Genomic DNA, 18,847 nt, shown 5'->3' on the forward strand with positions numbered 1-18,847 from the left:
TTGAAACATTTTCCAAGATAGACATATGATAGGCCACAAGTCTCAATAAATTTAAGACAATCAAAATTATATCAACTACTCTCTCAGACTGCAGTGGAATAAAAGTGAAAATCAACTCCAAATGAACCATCAAAACCATGAAAATACATGGAAATTAAATTTAAAAATTAAAGATCAACCTGTTTCTGAATGAGTGTTGGATGAAATCAAGATGAAAATTTAAAAATTCTTTGAACTGAATGCACTCGCCATGTCCATGGAGAGAGGCTGAGGTGGCCGAGCTCCAGCTGGAGGTACCGGAGCGCCAGGACAGCAAAGATGTCGGCTGCCTTAGTCCGGGCAAATGTCTGGGCTGTGAGCAAGAGGAAGCTTCAGCCCACCTAGGCCGCCCTCACCCTGACACCTTCAGCAGTAAACAAGATAAAACAACTTCTTAAAGATAAGCCTGAGCATGTAGGTGTAAAAGTTGGTGTGCGAGCCAGGAGGCTGTAATGGCCTTTCTTATATTCTAGAATATACAAAGACAAAAGGAGATTCTGGTGAAGTTATTCAAGATGGAGTCAGAGTATTCACTGAAAAGAAAGCAAAGCTAACACTTTTAGGAACAGAAATGGACTATGTTGAAGAAAAATTATCCAGTGAGTTTGTGTTCAATAACCCAAACATCAAAGGAACTTGTGGCTGTGGAGAAAGCTTTAATATTTGAAATCTCAGGACTCTTCTGGCCGTAGGTTCCAGGAAAGCTGGTGGAAGCCTTGGGGCTCACTGCAGAAATCATGTGACTGTCACGTGTTTAATATGCTGCTGCCTTGTAAGGAAAATAAAGTGATGCATTTTGAAAATGAAGCCAGTGTGTTAGATTCCAGAAGAAATGATATTTGTATTCCCTGTAGGGGACAGAAAATGAGAAGCCATCACTCTCTTTGGATCATTTAGGTCTCTTACATCCTTTGTTTTAGAAACAGTTTCATTAAAGTTGCCTTCCTGGGCACCTGTTTATCCATTTCCTGGACCGTGTGCACTCCTTAGCTCTCTACTGAATGGCTTGAACATGCATCCCCCTCAGCATTTCTCCCAACCAGATCGGCAACTCCTAAAATCTGAGACAGGACGTCCTGACTGCTGGTAGTAACATGGTGGTGCATTGTTTTTTCCAACCAAACTTAACATAGCCTTTTAGTACATTTGTATGAAAATTTTTATTGTCAGATGCCTCATTGCGTACCCTTTAATAGTACCGGGCAAAGATTTTCTTCAACTATAGTACAGATTAGTTCTGAGTGATGGTATCAAAAGGTGAGAAAGATGTCATCCACCTGTTTTTTAATCCATTTCTTTTGCCACCCATGTCTGCTCAGAGATGGGATCTCAAGGTGACTTTGATTCTTTTAGTTGTGGGGTCTCTTAAAGCCGTCTACCCCACCTCCCTCAATACCCTATGTGAGGAAGCAAATCCCCAGGGAAGCCAAAGTGCTCCTGTCCACCCCCACTCCACAGGCCACGGGAGAATGGGGACTCTACCCCCATCTCCCCTTCCTTGTAGGTGACACATGCTCTGCCCTCTGAGGCAATCAGTGAAGGCAAATGGTCTGATTTCTTTATTTGGTTGACATTTTGATAGAATTTCTTTATAATTTGATGGAGATCATAGTATTTTTATTTTATTTTGAGTGGGAAGAATTTTAAAACCATTTTATGTGAATTACCATCTTGTTTCTTTCACCTTTGAAACAATGGTTTGTAGCAGAGAAGACATTGTAGCAACCCAGAATTATGCTTTTGGAATGTGGTCCTCATTGTGCAGGAGAACGTGGGGATCTTTTCTTAAAATTCTGTGTGCATACACTTTCTGATTCCTCGGTCCAGTTGCTAAAGTTTTTAATATTTTAGCCTAATATTTTATCATCAACCTTTCTTTAAAAGTGTTCCTTTTGTCACGTAGTTACTGATTTTCCCGGGTTTGACATGTTAAGTATTCTATGAAATGACATATATGCTTTTTTTGAAAGCTGATTCTCATGAATTCAAGTAGCTGAGGTCCTTTATGTTTCCTTCATTCCCTAAAGTAGCTGGCACAAAACACAACAAAACCTAGAGCAGTAGTTTTATGTAAATGCTCATGAGTTTGTATCAATAATATAATTGTTGATCCACTTATAATTCATGCAATACTGTATGTATCTAGAGATTGAGTTGTCAATTAAAAAAAAAATGAGGCCTCAGGATGGGTGTGGTGGCTCATGCCTGTAATTCCAGCACTTAGGGAGGCCGAGGTGGGTGGATCACCTGAGGTCAGAAGTTCGAGACCAGCCTGGCCAACATGGTGAAACCCCGTCTACTAAAAATAAAAAAAAATTAGCTGGGCATGATAGCAGGTACCTGTAATCCCAGCTACTTGGGAGGCTGAGGTAGGAGAATTGCTTGAACCTGGGAGGTGGAGGTTGCAGTGAGCCAAGATCTTGCCATTGCACTCCAGCCTGGGAAACAATGTGAGACTATCAAAAGAAAAAAAATGTGGCCTCTTTGTGATCATAAAAAAAAAATTCTTTGAACCGAACAATAATAATGACACAAGCTATCAAAATATCTGGTATACAGCAAAAGCGCTGCTAAAAGGAATGTTCATAGCATTAAGTGCCTACGTCAAAAAGTCTGAAAGAGCTTAAGTAGACAATGTAAGATAACACCTCAAGGAACTAGAGAAACAAGAACAAGCCAAACCCAAACCCAGTAGAAGAAAAGAAATAACAAAGATGAGAGCAGAACTAAATGAAACTGAAACAACAACAACAATAAAACAGAAGATAAATGAAATGAAAAGCTGGCTCTTAGAAAAGATAAATAAAATTTATAGACCATTAACAGCATTAACCAAGAAGAGAGAAGATCCAAACAAGCTCAGTTAGACATGAAATGGAAGATATTGCAACTGATGCCACAGAAATACAAAAGATCATTGAGGGCTACTGTGAACACCTTTACATGCACAAATTAGAAAACCTACAGAAGATGACTAAATTCCTGGAAATGTACAACCCTCCTAGATTAAAAAACAAAAACAACTCTGAACAGACTAATAACAAGCAGTGAGATTGAAATAATAATTTAAAAAAATTGCCAACCAAAAAAGAAGTTCAGAACCAGGTGGATTCACAGCTGAATTCTATCAGACATTCAGAGAAAAACTGATGGGGATGGGGCCAAGATGGCTGACTAGAAGCAGCATCCCATAGAAAAGAATCATAATAGCATGTGAAACCTGCACCGTCACCTGAGGTATCCAGGTTCTGTCATCAGAACTGACTAGGTCGCTGGCATGAACCATGGAGAAGAAGGAAGAGCAGTGTGGGGCAACAGCCCACCTGACACCCACATGGGGCTGGGGAGCCCCCACCCCCCAGCCAAAGGAGGCAGTGAGTGAGCATCCTACCCAGCCTGCGAAACTGTGCTTTTTCCATGGAACAGTGCAACCCATGGATCAGAAGTTTCCACTCGTGAACCCACGCCACTGGAGCCTAAGGTACCAACTGTTGGAAACAAGAGCTCAGAGTCACAAAGAAAACAAGCACTCAAACAAGGAATTTCTCAGCAAGGCAAATTTACTTCTAGAGAAGGGTGCTGCTCACATCTCTGGTTGTTGTGAGAGCACACTGTACTAGAGAGGGAAGGGGTTATTATTGCTAACATAGTCCCTACTTCTGTGTCCTGTCCCCATTGGCTGGAGTCAGACCACATAATATAAGCTAACTCGATTGGTTATTTTAAATCGAGACTGGCAGGAAGGTTGTTTACAGAGCAGGTAACTAGGAGTGAGGAGGACTTCTTCCAAATAAAGAAGAGATGTGGGTTACAGATTGGGACTGGTGGGAAGGGTTGTTTACAGAGCAGGTAGCTTGGAGCAGGAACATACAAGGAAGTTGATTTGGAGAACAAAGAACAAGGAAGTTATCCTTTGAAGAGAAACTTATTATGCCTGACACAACCCTGGAGCTAAGCAGATCCTCAACAGCCTCTCAGCTAGAATCTGCTTAAGCCTGCCAAGTTCCCAGGGGAGGGGCGACCAGTACCACAGCTGTGTCTGGCTGCTGTCTAAGCCCTTTGAGCTCCTTGGGGGAGGGACAGCAGCCAGCAATGGGACTCACAACTGCCTGACAGGCTAAGCTTCCTGGGCTCAGGAAGGGCAGCAGCCATCTCTATAGCTCCTGGCCACACTTTTCCCCTGCTAGAGCCAGGGAGGCTGGACAGCTTGGTCTCAAGAGATGTCCCCTACAACCCAACACTCTGGCTGTTGCAGACTGCAGCCAGAGTGTCTCTTCAGGCCTGACCCTGATCATCCCTCCTCACTGGGCAGGGCCTCCCAGCAGGAACTCCAACAGCTCCAGCCAGGGGCTCAGAGGCAGAACTCTGATCTCCCTGGGCCTGAGCCCCTAGGGGGAGGGGTGACTGCAGTCTCTGTGGACCAGCAGACTTAGCCTTTCCTCCTGCTAGTTCTGAGGAATTCAGGCAGCCCAGATGAGTGGGTTTCCCCTCAGGAAACACCCCACCCCTCCACCGAAGGATAGTCAAAGTGCTTCATTAAATGGGTTAGGCTCCCTGTGCCACCCAAATGGGTGAGACCCTTCAATAGGGGTTGTCAGACACCCTATACAGGAGCGATCCTATGGGCATCAGGTTGGTGCCTCTTGAGGTCAAAGATTCCAGAGGAAAGAGTAGGCACCCGTCTTTGCTGTTCTCCAACCTCCTTGAGTGACATCTCCAGGCACAGGAGTAAACCAGATGAATAGGGCCTGAAGTGATCCCCCAGCAAACTGCAGCAGCCCTACAGAAGAGGGACCTGACCATTGAAAGAAAAACAAGCAAACGGAAAGCAACAACAACAGCATCAACAACAAAAAAGTACCCACAAAAACCGTATCCGAGGCCGGGCATGGTGGCTTACACCTGTGACCCCAAGACTTTGGGAGGCTGAGGTGGGCAGATCGCTTGAGGCCAGGAGTTCAAGACTAGCCTGGCCAACATGGTGAAACCCTGTCTCTACTAAAAAATACAAAAATTAGCCAGGCGTGGTGGTGCATGACTGTAGTGCCAGCTACTCGGGAGTCTGAGACATGAGAATCACCTAAACCTGGGAGGTGGAGGTTGCAGTGAGCCGAGATTATGCCACTGCACTCCAGCCTGGGTAATAGAGCAAGACTCTGTCTAAAAAATAAAAATAAAAATAAAAATAAAAATAAAATAAAAATAAAAATAAAAAACCATCCAAGGATCAGCAGCCTCAAAGATCAAAACTAGACAAACTCATGAAGATGAGAAAGAATCAACAAAAAAATGCTGAAAGGCCAGAGTGCCTTTTCTCCTCCAAATGATCAAAATGTCTCTTCAGCAACGTGCAGAACTGGACAGAGGATGAGATGGATGAATTAACAGAAGTAGGCAGATAATAACAAAGTCTGCTGAGCTAAAAGAACATGTTCTAACCCAATTCAAAGAAGCTAAGAACCTTGATAAAAGGTTAGAGGAAATGCTAACTAGAATAACCAGTTTGGAGAAGAACATAAATGACCTGATGGAGCTGAAAAACACAGCATGAGAACTTCATGAAGCATACAAAAGTATCAATAGCCAAATAGACCAAGCAGAAGAAAGGATATCAGAGTCTGAAGACCACCTTGCCAAAATAAGGCTTGCAGAGAAGATTAAAGAAAAAAGAATAAAAAGGAACAAACAAAGCCTCTGAGAAATATGGTGTTCTGTGTGGGAAATGCGCAAGGGGAGAAGAAAAGACACACACACAGTACCTTTAAGGGTAAACAAGCTTTATCCCATGTAAATGGCAATGCAGATACAATAAGCGAATTGATATCATAAGCAAATTGCAGTGGGAAGGGGAGAAGGGAAAAGAGATGTGTATATATATATATTTACACTCACGAGACTATGGAGGATTCATCACCAGATCAGGAAGCAACAGCCTGGGCTCCAGGGTCAGACACCAGACTCACCAGACTATGGAGGATTCACCAACACACTGGGAAGCAACAGCCTGGGCTCTAGAGTTGGCCACCCATTCATGCACAGACAAGCAGAGGCCTCTTGAAGCTTTGGCGCAGTCTGGGACCTTAGCTCTTTTTGTAACAAGTTGTTTGGCATGAGGCCCAGTCACGAGGGCCCTTCGCGACTGGGCTCAAGGAACACAAAAAGGTCAACTTGTTTTTGCGATTGTCTATTATTTTTCAATAACTAACATATAGAATAGATGGCAATAGAGATTTTTCTGAAACAGTGCTGGATGAATGCCTCAAGGGGCTCACACAACCTGTTCTGGGACTTGATGACCATTGTTTGTGTCCACGTTCAATGGAGTTCAAATTTAATATTTAACTATTCCACCACATTCACAACTCCTTCTGTATATTGTAAATATAGCACTCAAAAATGTGCATGTTCGTATTCATGACTTTAAATTTCTACTTTATTATCTAGAAAAATATCATAAATAAACTGATGTAGTGGATCTCATGCTGCTCTTTCTTCTCGGAGTTAGAGAATACATTAGAGAATATTTCTATGTTGAAAATTATTTTATTGGATAATTTTAGTCAGTCCTATAAGTCAGAACCAATTGTCTTTACTCTCTAATTTCACCTTAAGTCAAATTAAAAATCTTGCCCATGGCCACTTGGTAAAAACGTGTGTGTATATGTGTGTTTTCCAGGGACCATTGCAATTTAGAGACGTGGCCATAGAATTCTCTCTGGAGGAGTGGCATTGCCTGGACACTGCACAGTGGAATTTATATAGGGATGTGATGTTAGAGAACTACAGAAACCTGGTCTTCCTTGGTGAGGATAACTTGAATGTATAATTCATAATGTACCCTAAAGGTTTTATTTCTCCTTTTTGTGAAATGTTTTTTAGTAATTTTTTTTTTGCATAAAAGTTTCAGATGCCCTTTTTCCAGAAAATTTTTAGAATTTGTTCATTTAGAAAAGAATTTCAAGATGTTTAATCTTTTTTTTTTTTGAGACAGAGTCTCGCTTTGTCGCCCAGGCTGGAGTGTAGTGGCGCGATCTCAGCTCACTGCAACCTCCACCTCCCGGGTTCACGCTATTCTCCTGCCTCAGCCTCCCGAGTAGCTGGGACTGTTGGCGTACGCCGCCACGCCTGGCTAATTTTTTTTTTTTTTTTTTTGTATTTTTAGTAGAGATGAGGTTTCACCGTGTTGTCCAGGATGGTCTTGATCTCCTGACCTCATGATCTGCCCGCCTTAGCCTCTCAAAGTGCTGGGATTACATGCGTGAGCCACTGCGCTCAGCCAAGATGTTTAATCTTAATCCAAAACTTCCACATGCCTGAGTTGAGCTGTGTTCTTCACTCTAAATTAGCGGTAAGCCCAGAAATTTAGTGGCATAAAATATTGTTGTCCCCACCTGAAAATCTAATTGCCACCACCAATTTTTGATTCAGTCACACCAGGTAGTAAAATTTAAAAATCTACAAGCAAAACCGGGTGCGGTGGCTCAAGCCTGTAATCCCAACACTTTGGGAGGCCGAGGCGGACGGATCACCTGAGGTCGGGAGTTTGAGACCAGCCTGACCAACATGGAGAAACCACATCTCTACTAAAAATACAAAATTAGCAGGGCATGGTGGCGCACGCCTGTAATCCCAGCTACTCCAGAGGCTGAGAGAGGAGAATCCTTTGAACCCGGGAGGCAGAGCTTGCAGTGAGCCAAGATCACATCACTGCACTCCAGCCTGGGCAACAGAGCAAGACTCCATCTCAAAAAATAAATAAATAAATAAAAGCACAATATTATACTGGACAGCAGGAAGAGCTGTGTTGGGTATAACAGAGCTTTCTGTTTCTTCTATGTGGCTATTTCATTCTGCTCACGCGGGGAACTTCACACATTTAACTCATTTATACATTTTTTTACACATGTATTTTGGTCAGTACGTTTTTGTTACATTTATGTGTCCAGGAAGAAATTAGAGCTGGTGGTATTTTGCTATGTCATCTTGCTTAAGTAGTTTGTATAATTTCATAGGTTAGATTTGTAAAGTATATTTATTTATCTGAGTCTATCAATTGAAGTAATGTGATTTTACTCTTTCTTTCTGTTACATGTTCTCATTTTGCCCAAGACCTTTGGCCAGAGCAGAGCATAAAAGATTCTTTCCAAAAAGTGATACTTAGAAGATATGAAAAATGCGGATATGACAATTTACAGTTAAAAAAAGGCTGTAAAAGTGTGGATGAGCATAAGCTGCTCAAAAGAGGTTATAATGGACTTAACCACAGTCTGACAACCACCCAGAGAAAAATATTTCAATGTGATAAATATGGGACAGTCTTTCAGAAATTTTCAAATTGAAACAGACTTAAGATACGACATACTGGAAAAAAATCTTTCAAATGTATAGAATGCGGCAAAGCTTTTAACTGGTCCTCAAACCTTACTACACATAAGAAAATTCATACTGGAGAGAAACCCTACAGATGTGAAGAATGTGGCAAAGCCTTCAAAAGGTCCTCACACCTTACTGTACATAAGATAGTTCATACTGGAGAGAAATCCTACAAATGTGAAGAATGCGGGAAAGCCTTTAAGCACCCCTTACATGTTACTACACATAAGAAAATTCATACTGGAGGGAAACCCTACAAATGCGAAGAATGTGGCAAAGACTTTAAGTACACTTCTACCCTTATTGCACATAAGAGAATTCATACTGGAGAGAAGCCCTACAAATGTGAAGAATGCGGCAAAGACTTTAAGTGCACTTCTAACCTTACTACACATAAGAGAATTCATACTGGAGAGAAGCCCTACAAATGTAAAGAATGTGGCAAAGCTTTTCACCTATCCTCACACCTTACTACACATAAGATACTTCATACTGGAGAGAAACCCTACAGATGTAAAGAATGTGGCAAAGCTTTTAACCATTCCACAATCCTTTTTTCACACAAAAAAATTCATACTGGAGAGAAATTCTACAAATGTGATGAATGTGGCAAAACCTTTACCTGGCCCTCACTACTCTCTAAACACAGGAGAACTCATACTGGAGAGAAACCCTACAAATGTGAAGTGCGTGGCAAAGCCTTTACTGCATCCTTAACTCTAACTGAACATAAGAGAATTCATACTGGAGAGAAACCTTACAAATGTGAAGAATGTGGCAAAGCTTTTAACTGGTCCTCAGACCTTCATAAACATAAGAGAATTCATATTGCACAGAAACCCTACATAGTGAAGAATGTGGCAAACATTTTAAATATTCCTCCACTTTTAATAAGCATAAGATAATTCATACTGGAGAGAAACTGGATGAATGTGGGAAAGCCTTTAACCAGCCCTCGACTCTTACTAAGTATGAGAATTTATATGGAACATAAACTCATACAAATATAACAAATATAAAAAATGTGACAAAGCTTTTAAAGGAAGTTCTCAACCCTTATTACACGTAATTCATACTGGACAGAAATCCTACAAGTGTGAAGAATGTGGCATGGCCTATAAGAAGTTCTCAATTCCTTTTGTTTTTTTTTTTGTTTGTTTTTTTTTGTTTTTTTTTTTGAGATGAAATTTCAGTCTTGTCACCCAGGCTGGAGTACAATGGCATGATCTTGGCTCACTGCAACCTCTGCCTCCTGGGTTCAAGCCATTCTCCTGTCTTAGCCTCCCAAGTAGCTGGGATTACAGTTGCCCACCACCACGTCTGGCTAATTTTTTGTATTTTTAGTAGAGATGGGGTTTCACAATGTTGGCCAGTCTGGTCTCGAACTCTCGACCTCAGGTGATCCACCCACCTTGGCCTCCCAAAGTCCTAGGGTTACAGGCATGAGCCACCATGCCTGGCTACAGGTTCTCAATTCTTAAGAGACATGGTGATAATTCATGCTGGAGAGGAAATCTACAAACCTGAAAGATGTGACAGTGCTTTTTACCAACACCTCCAAATTTCCTATACATAAAAATAAATTACACTAATGTGAAACCCTAGAAATGTATAAAATGTGACAAAGCCTTTATATGGTTGTGACACTGAATGTAGGTAAGATAATTCATACTGACAAAACTCCTACAAGTATGAAGAATGTGGGAAAACTTTTAATCAGTGCTTACACCGTATTTCACAGGAAAGCTAGTATCCTTGAGAAAAATTGTACAAATATAAAGAATATGGAAAAGCCATTAATGCCCATCACATCTTACTCAACAGAAGAAAGTTCGTAGTTAATAAAAGCATGAAAAGGGCAATTACTGTCAAAAAATCTTTCAGAAAATATAAGCCTTTAGAGTGAAGAATATTTATTTTGAAGACAGCCATTACAAATATAAAGTGGGTTGTAGTGCCTTTACTTGTGTCACAGATCTTATTGAACACATTTTGTACTAGAAGAAAACCCTGAAGCAGTTGCTCAAGCTTTGCTCAACATTGGACTTTATATTGGAGAAGAGTCCTGCAAATGAATTTGGAAAGCCCTTTTTTTTTTTTCAAAAACTGCAGCTTAGAAAACACCAGACAGCTTATACTAAAATATATTTTTGCAGATGCAGTAAATATAAAAAAAATTTAATTCAAAATTGATTCTATGTAAATATCAGATAATTTACAGCAAAATAACTAAGGCACTGACACTTCAGACATTACACTAAATCAGTGTTGAGTATAAAAACTAATCCACAGCTACAGCTGTTAAATTATTTGTATATAACTTTAAAAGTAGTAGATTTTTTGAAGCATTGTAGTTACATTGAAAGTATAGTTGTTTCCTTGAAAAAACAATTTTGAAAAGTGAATAAGTATGTAATATGGTTTTCATATCACTTTATGCTGTTATTTCTATTGTGCTCACATGTGAAAGCATGTGATCAATTGTTGCTGCATCAGATATATTAGAGATTGTTTACTAATTGGGCATTACTTAGAACCTTTTCTATAAAAGAGTAAGAACATCAAAATCTATGATGGATGATGAAAATGTAAGTGGAGCGCCTTTTTGTAGTTAACTTATACTAAGTAATGTATAAGGTGGGGGTTCATGTTCTCATTTGTATTATCGTACCCTATAACTTAATGTTGACACTTTGCTTTGTCTTTTGGATGGCCTAACCTACATTAACATGTATGCAGAACATCTTAAAACTTTTTTTTCAAAAGTTATAATGAATTACTTTATTAGTAACAAAGATAAAAAAAGGTGGGGGTTCAGAGTAACATTTTTCTACATTATAGTGAGAGAAAGAAATTATTATAGTTAAAAGTATTAAAATAAATTAGTATATTATTTTACTAGTTGTACTTTTATGTAATAAAATGCAGTACACTTTAAATTGTTAGATTGTGAACTTAATTTTATTTTTTTACCATGTTAAGACTATTGTGCATTTAATGAAGCATTATTATGCCACTTAACTTTAACCTATTTAACCTTACTCAACAGTATAGGTAAAAGATGGTAGCAATATACTATTTGGTTCATAGTGGAATAACATCTCTAGTAATCCCTTTGCCAGTGGCTTTAAACTGTAAATCAGCTGAAGAATATTTTCCCACTGGTTAAATTTTTATTCTTTTTTCTTATTGAAATTAATTATTAGTATTTTGGGGTATATAGTATGTGTATATATTTATTCCTTATATGGCATATTTTGATTCAGGCCTACAATATGTAGTAATTACATTAGGGTAAATAAGGTATCCATCACCTCTAGCATTTATCTTTTCTGTTACAAAGAGTGTAATTAACACTTTTAGTGTATAATTTAGTGAGGCAGGTGGATTGCCTGAGGTCAGGAGTTCAAGAGCAGCCTGGCCGACATGCTGAAAGCCCGTCTCTATTAAAAATTCAGAAATTAACCAGGCATGGTAGTGCAAGCCTGGAGGCTGAGGCAGGAGAGTCGCTTGAATCCCTTAGGTGGAGGTTGCAGTGAGCTGAGATCATGCCACTGCACTCCGGATTGGGGAATAGAGCAAGACTCCATCTCAAAAAAAAAGTGAAAGAAATATAAATAAAATTCTTACATTCTTAGTCCTGAAAAATTATTAATAAACAATTGTTATTTAATTTTTTTGAACATGTGGTCTCTCTGCCTGCAAACATATACACTTTTAGTTTTAATTTACATATAGTTAAATATACACATATTACTCTGAAGATAACTTTAGGTGTAAGAAAATTATGCAGTGAGTAAGTGTGTTTGTGTGAGTATGAGTTTGTACATATTTTCAGAAGAAAAGAGCAATTATTGGAACAAAATGAATTATTTTAATAGGGTAACTAATAAAAAACTAAACACCTTGAAGATGCTGAAAGCAAATCCACACTTTCTGCTTTGTCTTGAATTTATTAATGTAAAATTTTATGGCTTATGTCTCAGATTCTCCCCAGAATCTGCCTATTAAAGCACAGGCAATTTTGTCTCCAGAAATAACACTCTTGACTACAACAATAAAAGCCCTCTTCAAACAAAAAATCATTTTTAACACTTATTTTAATGAAAATTTAACCACAATTGAATAATTGGTATATTTTTATTGTTCTGTGTGTGAATGTATAAAACAGTACATAAAGAAGCCAGAAAAAAAGATGTTAATATTTGTAATGAATTAAACTGGAAAGTTATTATTATTTGCAGGTGTTATCTTTGATTATGTAGATAAGAAAAGCAGCAGAAAGACTTTTAAAAGTTTATTCAGGTGGGTAAGCAATATTCTAAGATAATACCCTGGATTCCCAGTCTGTTGCACACCTGCGGTGTAATACTCTCGAGTGTAAAAATGTGACTGTGGTGGGAAATCACTCATGAAATTAGGTTACCCATGTGTTGACTTTGTGTTTATCAAAATGGAGATTATCCTGACTGTGCTAAACTTAATCAGAGGTGTTTTTAAGAGAAAAAGACACATTATAGGAAAACACCCCTGCTGGCCTGAAAGTAAGTGACTTCTATAGGTGGAACATGTTGTAAGCTGCTTATGGTGGCCACATGGCAGGAAACATGCTTGTATATTGTCATCATTCCTGCCTCTTGCATGTTGTTCCCGGTAGGGAGAATAAGAGGTTCCTATGGCAGATGGAAAAAAAGGGACTCTCATTCATGCAAGAAATAATCACCTCTCATCTGGGATAGCTTAAGAGAAACAGGAGACCACAAAAAGACCACATTAATGGAAGGAAAAGGTTAACCTGGCTAAAAGTGCTCACTGGCATTAAGGAACAACATTTAGTAAGCTGTAGTGAACGATCAGCCTCTGGGATACTGATAGTCTACCAATAAGGTTGAACTTATTCTAATTCAGTCAACATCTCTGCACCATTCTGGTGACCCGGGTTTACACTATTCATTACAGAAATGCCATGAAAACCAGTGGGTAATGTCCTAGAATTGAACTTACTTCAAAAGGCATACCTTTTTGTTTTCACATTTGAAAAACCTCAAAAACAATGAATTTATAATTAACTTCTAATTATAGAGGATTCTACTATACTGTAATAGATTAAACTGTAAAGAACTTAATATGAATATTTCTTGAATACATAATTAGTTGTGTAGATAGTTTCTTTTAGATTAACATGAAAAAACTATTAGAGAAAACATTTGAAATGAGATAAAATTAATCAAGACCACAACTTTTCAGTGGGTTGGCCTAATTGCCATGCTTTTGGAGATGGCCAGACGACTAACAAGAAACAGACAAGATTTGGCTTTGCTCAATGATTGTTTTGCACCTTTTGAAATCTAACATCCTGGCTAAAGTATTCAAAGGGAATATTTTATAGGTGGCTTCCCAGGGTTTCCAAGGCAATGAAAGAAAAATTTTGATAGGCAGGAAAATGCACACTGTATACACACATTGCTCTTCTCTGATTTGCTTTAATACTGAAAAATTGAAGATAGTAAATGTCATCTCAATTTAGAGTAAATTAACAAAAGATTTGTTTTTGAAAAAAGCAAATGTATAAAATTAATGGGTAACGGATGCCATTAGCTTCTAAAAAATAGTATGACTAAATTCAGTAAGTATCTAGCCATGCAAATATCAGCCCAATTAAATTGAGACCCTAATACGTGCATGTGGAAAGCATTGCTGTGCAGTGTGGTGCCTCCACTCAGCATTTTCTTCTGCCTCTTTACAGAGAAACCAGTTTCCCAAGTGACTCAGGGTGCATACTGGGAACTGAGAATGCTGTGTTCAGAGTGATTACTGAAAACATGGTTAACACACTTCTTCCATAAGATAATAAAATGTTATAAATCTTACTCTGCCTCAGAAAAGCTTTTAGTAAAAGTTTATAGTACTCAATTTGGGTTAATGGAAAATTTCAGTATTCCAGATAATTCAGACACTTAAATGTCAGTGAAATCCCATAAAACATATTTGAATAAGATAAAGTCTTCTTTGCTGAGAATTTTATATTACCGGTAAATTTAGAAAACCAGTACTTTAAGCCAATTAGCAGTGTTTGACATGTGAGTCGCACCCAGACAAGTGCTCTTCATGATCATTGTTAAAGCAGCAATAACACCACGTGCTTTCCTGGGACCTGCTGGCCTGTTTTCCACTGATATAAAGTGGAGAAGGCATTGAAATGGCAAAGGAGTGTGATATAAATTGAATACTTATATGAAACAAAATTTTAAATAAAAAATAGCACTTGATGTTGTACAACTATTGGTGAGACTATTAGTGTGAGGTCATATTTTTACTTATATTGACAAAATAACCACAATATTCTTATTTAGAATAATATTCGTTTTCTGCTGTATATTTGCTAGCTTTTGATAAAATACTATGGGAGCTCAATAGAAATCAACAAAATGAATCTTAATTTTACCAGAAGCATTATTGATGCATATGCTTGTTTTTCTTAAAATCCATTAGCTTTCTATGAAAGATTTATACTTTTTTTTCAGTGTCTTATTTATTGCTTAGAAGTGGCTCTCCTGCCAGAGAACTGTTATTCTCAGCTGTACCCATGTTGACTAATAGTGAGTAGAAGCGAAGTGGATAAAAAATAAATGTATCTTCTCTGTATCTTTTTTCATCCATTGGCTGAAGAACAGAAGGATGAAGAAGATGAAAGCAAATATAATCTCTGAAAGATCATGAAGCTCTGTTAACCAGATAAAAATCCCCATAGTGGATGTGTGTTAACTTAATTTAATTTGTTTTTATTGTACTGTCTACTTCTATAAGTTGAATTTTTTTTTTTTTTTGAGATGGAGTCTCGCTCTGTTGCCCAGGCTGGAGGGGAGTGGCACGATCTTGGCTCACTGCAACCTCCAAATCCCGGGTTCAAGCGAATCTCCTGCCTCAGTCTGTTGAGTAGCTGGGATTACAGGCACGCACCACCACCCCCAGCTAATTTCTGTATTTTTAGAGTAGACACAGGGTTTCACCAGGTTGGTGAACTTGAACTTCTCATTTAGTGATTTGCCTGCCTCGGCCTCCCAAAGTTCTGGCATTATAGGTGTGAGCCACTGCGCTGGGCAAGTTTAATTTTTTTTTTTTACACTTTATATGGAAATAGGATTATGTGGGCTGGGCCTGGTGGCTCATGCCTGTAATCCCACCAATTTGGGAGGCCGAGATGGGTGGATCACTTGAGGTCAGGAGTTCGAGATCAGCCAGGCCAACATGGCGAAACCCCGTCTCTACTAAAAATATGAAAATTAGTTGGACGTGGTGGTAGGAGCCTGTAATTTCAGGTACTGAGGCGGCTGAGGCAGAAGAATCACATGAACCCAGGAGGCGGAGGTTTCAGTGAGCTGAGATGGTGTTACTGCACCATCGCCTGGGCAATAAGAGCTAAACTCTGTCTCCAAAAAAATAAATAGGATTTTTGTGTGTGTGTTTTTCTGTGCTGGCTTATTTTACTTAGCATAATATTTTTTAGGTTCATGAATGTTGTAGCAAATAACAAGACTTTCTTATTTCTAAGGGCTGAATAGCATTTAATTGTGTACATATACCACATCTTCTTTCTCCACCTATTGATGGACACTTAGGTTGGTTCCATACCTTAGCTATTGTGAGTAATCCACTTCCTTCCTTCTCTTTTGTTTTGTTTTTGTTTTGTTTTGAGACGAGTCTCATCTGTGGCCCAAGCTGGAGTTCAGTGGCGCGATCTCGGCTCACTGCAACCTCCGCCTCGCAGGTTCAAGCCATTTTAGTGCCTCAGCCTTTGCGCCTGGCCAAAAATATATTTCAAATAAGATACTTATGACCGGGCGTGGTGGCTCACACCTGTAATCCCAGCACTTTGGGAGGCCAAGGTGGGCAGATCATCTGAGGTCACGAGTTCGAGACCAGCCTGGCCAACGTGGTGAAACCCCGTCTCTACTAAAAAATACAAAAAAAATTAGCTGGGTATGGTGGCAGGTGCCTTAATCCTAGGTACTTGGGAGGCAGAGGCAGGAGAATCGTTTGAACCCTGGAGGCAGAGGTTGCAGTGAGCTGAGATAAAGCCATTGCACTCAAACCTGGGGGACAAGAGTGAGACTTCTTTCAATAAATAAATACTTAGATATAAACTAACAAATCTTGTAGAAAAAAACGAGAAAAAGACATGGCATTGGTCTTGGCACCATTTCCCTAGATACCACATTAAATGCATGAGCAACAAATAAAAATATAACTACACTAGACTTTAAAATTTCTGCACATCCAAACAAAATTGAAGAGTGACAACGTCACTTAGAAAATGGGTGAAAACATTGGCAAATTACATGTGAAAAAAGTGAATATTCAAAATATATAAACAACTCTTAAAACTAAACAATAAAGTTAAATAACTTGATTTAAAAATGGAGGAACAAAATTTTCATCAAAAAGATACCCAAAAGGACACACAAATTGGGCACATGGGCTCACGCCTGTAATCTCAGCACTCTGGGAGGCCGAGGCGGGTGGATCACCTGAGGTCGGGCGTTCTAGACCAGCCCGACCAACATGGAGAAATGCCGACTATACTAAACACAAAATTAGCCAGGCGTAGTGGCACATGCCTGTAATCTCAGCTACTCAGGAGGCTGAGGCACGAGAATCGCTTGAACCCAGGAGGTGGAGGTTGCAGTGAGCCAAGATCGCACCACTGCACTTCCAGCCTGGGTGACAGAGTGTGAATTCATCTCAAAAAAAAAAAAAAAAATTTGTTAGATAACTGCAATATTTAACTGTTACTGTATACTCATCAAATGCAGATATTTTGAATCATTGCCATGAACTGTGTGGCAGTAAGATTTCAGAGAATATGCAGTATAATTATAAATAATATTCTAATGAGAAACTTTTAATAAATAAGCATTTAAAAGAAACTAGAGTTACTTTTTATATTTTAAATATATGCTATTCTTACACAAAATGGAACTGCTGTAATCCAACTTAAGAAGCAAAGAACAGCCTTACATTGTTAAATACAGAAAATACATACATATATATATTTGGCAGAATAGGGTTAGACCCCCTGATATGCAAAACAAATATTAGGAAATAAACTATGGTATTATTTAGATACAGGCTGAAAAAAGTAGAAGAAAATCCTATAATTCCTTTTTGCTTGCAGCAAACTTAAATATATAACTATTTTGGTAAGTGTGGAGTGCCTCCTAATTATATAATTTACTGTAGGCATATCATACAAATTCTAGGATATTGTCCTAAATATCTGAATCTAAAATTACAAATTTGAAATAGAAAATAGAAAGTAAAAATATATAGGGAGAAGGACATCAGTAAGATGAAAAGATTAAAAGTGCCCTGTTTTCATATCCCATTACAGCAAAAAAAAGTCAGCTATTTCTGACAAAAATGCCTATATTGGCCAGCCGGGGTGGCTGATGCCTTTAATCCCAGAAATTTGGAGGGTCGAGGCTGGAAGATCACGAGGTCAGGAGTTTGAGACCAGCCCAGCCAACATGGTGAAGACCCATTTCTAATAAAATACAAAAAAATTAGCCGGTTATGGTGATGCGCGCCTGTAATCCTAGCTACGCAGAAGGCTGAGGCAGGAGAATTGCTTGAACCCAGAAGGTGGAGGTTGCAGTGAGCTGAGATGGCCCCACTGCACTCCAGCCTGGGTGGCAGAGCGAGACTCCATCTCAGAGAGAGAGAAAAAAAAGCCTTTATTCAAGAACCAGGCATTATGGCTCACACCTGTAATGACAGCTACATGGTACATTAAGGTTGGAGAACTGCTTCAGGCCAGGATTTCGAGACCAGCCTGGGTTATGTAGCAAGATGACATCTCCAAAATAAGTGTCTGTAAGAGAGATTTGAGATCCAGGGAGGGAGTTCTGAAACACTGTTAAAGCTTAAGATTGAGAAGAGTTCTATTCAGAAGGCAGGCCCTCATTCAAGTGGGAAACTACAGGTCCTGCAGATCTTGGCCTTTACTGGGGTCCCCAAAGCAGTTCAATGACTCAGCTTCAGTTACCTGAGCCACAGTTTATGGCCAGTTCTGCCTACATAGAAATCCACACAGTTACCTGAGGAAATGGTCTCTGGCACTCAGTGAAAGCCATACTTACCCACATCCTGATACAAGGCCCACCGTATGCAGACCCGACTGCAAAAACCTGCCCTAGTGTCTGCCCTACTGAGCAAAGTCCTGAAGGATATGCAGTCTGTCCAAAAATAAAATGGGAATTACAACTACCCAAGTCCCTGTAACAAGCCAACTAAAGGTGGACCCTAGTGCAGGCCCAGCAGCCTTGTGACCAAGCTACAACCCCTCTTCACTACCAATTCAGAGGGCATCTCCTTACCCTAAGGGCCCAACAAAAGAACAACTTTACCTTCTGAAATCAATTTATGAAAACTTGAA

At 39.2% G+C, this 18,847-nt stretch overlaps 1 protein-coding gene and 1 pseudogene across 1 annotated transcript; both read left to right on the plus strand.

The window, feature by feature from the left end:
* The first annotated feature begins 303 nt into the window (after positions 1-303).
* On the plus strand, positions 304-786 carry LOC109024106 (iron-sulfur cluster assembly 1 homolog, mitochondrial-like; annotated as a pseudogene).
* A 2,537-nt stretch (positions 787-3,323) lies between these two features.
* Positions 3,324-9,317, plus strand: LOC101130248 (zinc finger protein 253-like). The gene is given in 2 exon segments (XM_055370946.1): positions 3,324-3,520; positions 8,099-9,317. Coding segments are annotated over 2 exon segments (1,416 nt in total).
* The last annotated feature ends 9,530 nt before the right edge of the window (positions 9,318-18,847 follow it).

This window comes from Gorilla gorilla, chromosome 20, assembly GCF_029281585.2.
Source record: "Gorilla gorilla gorilla isolate KB3781 chromosome 20, NHGRI_mGorGor1-v2.1_pri, whole genome shotgun sequence".
In the NCBI taxonomy this organism is placed as follows: domain Eukaryota; kingdom Metazoa; phylum Chordata; class Mammalia; order Primates; family Hominidae; genus Gorilla; species Gorilla gorilla.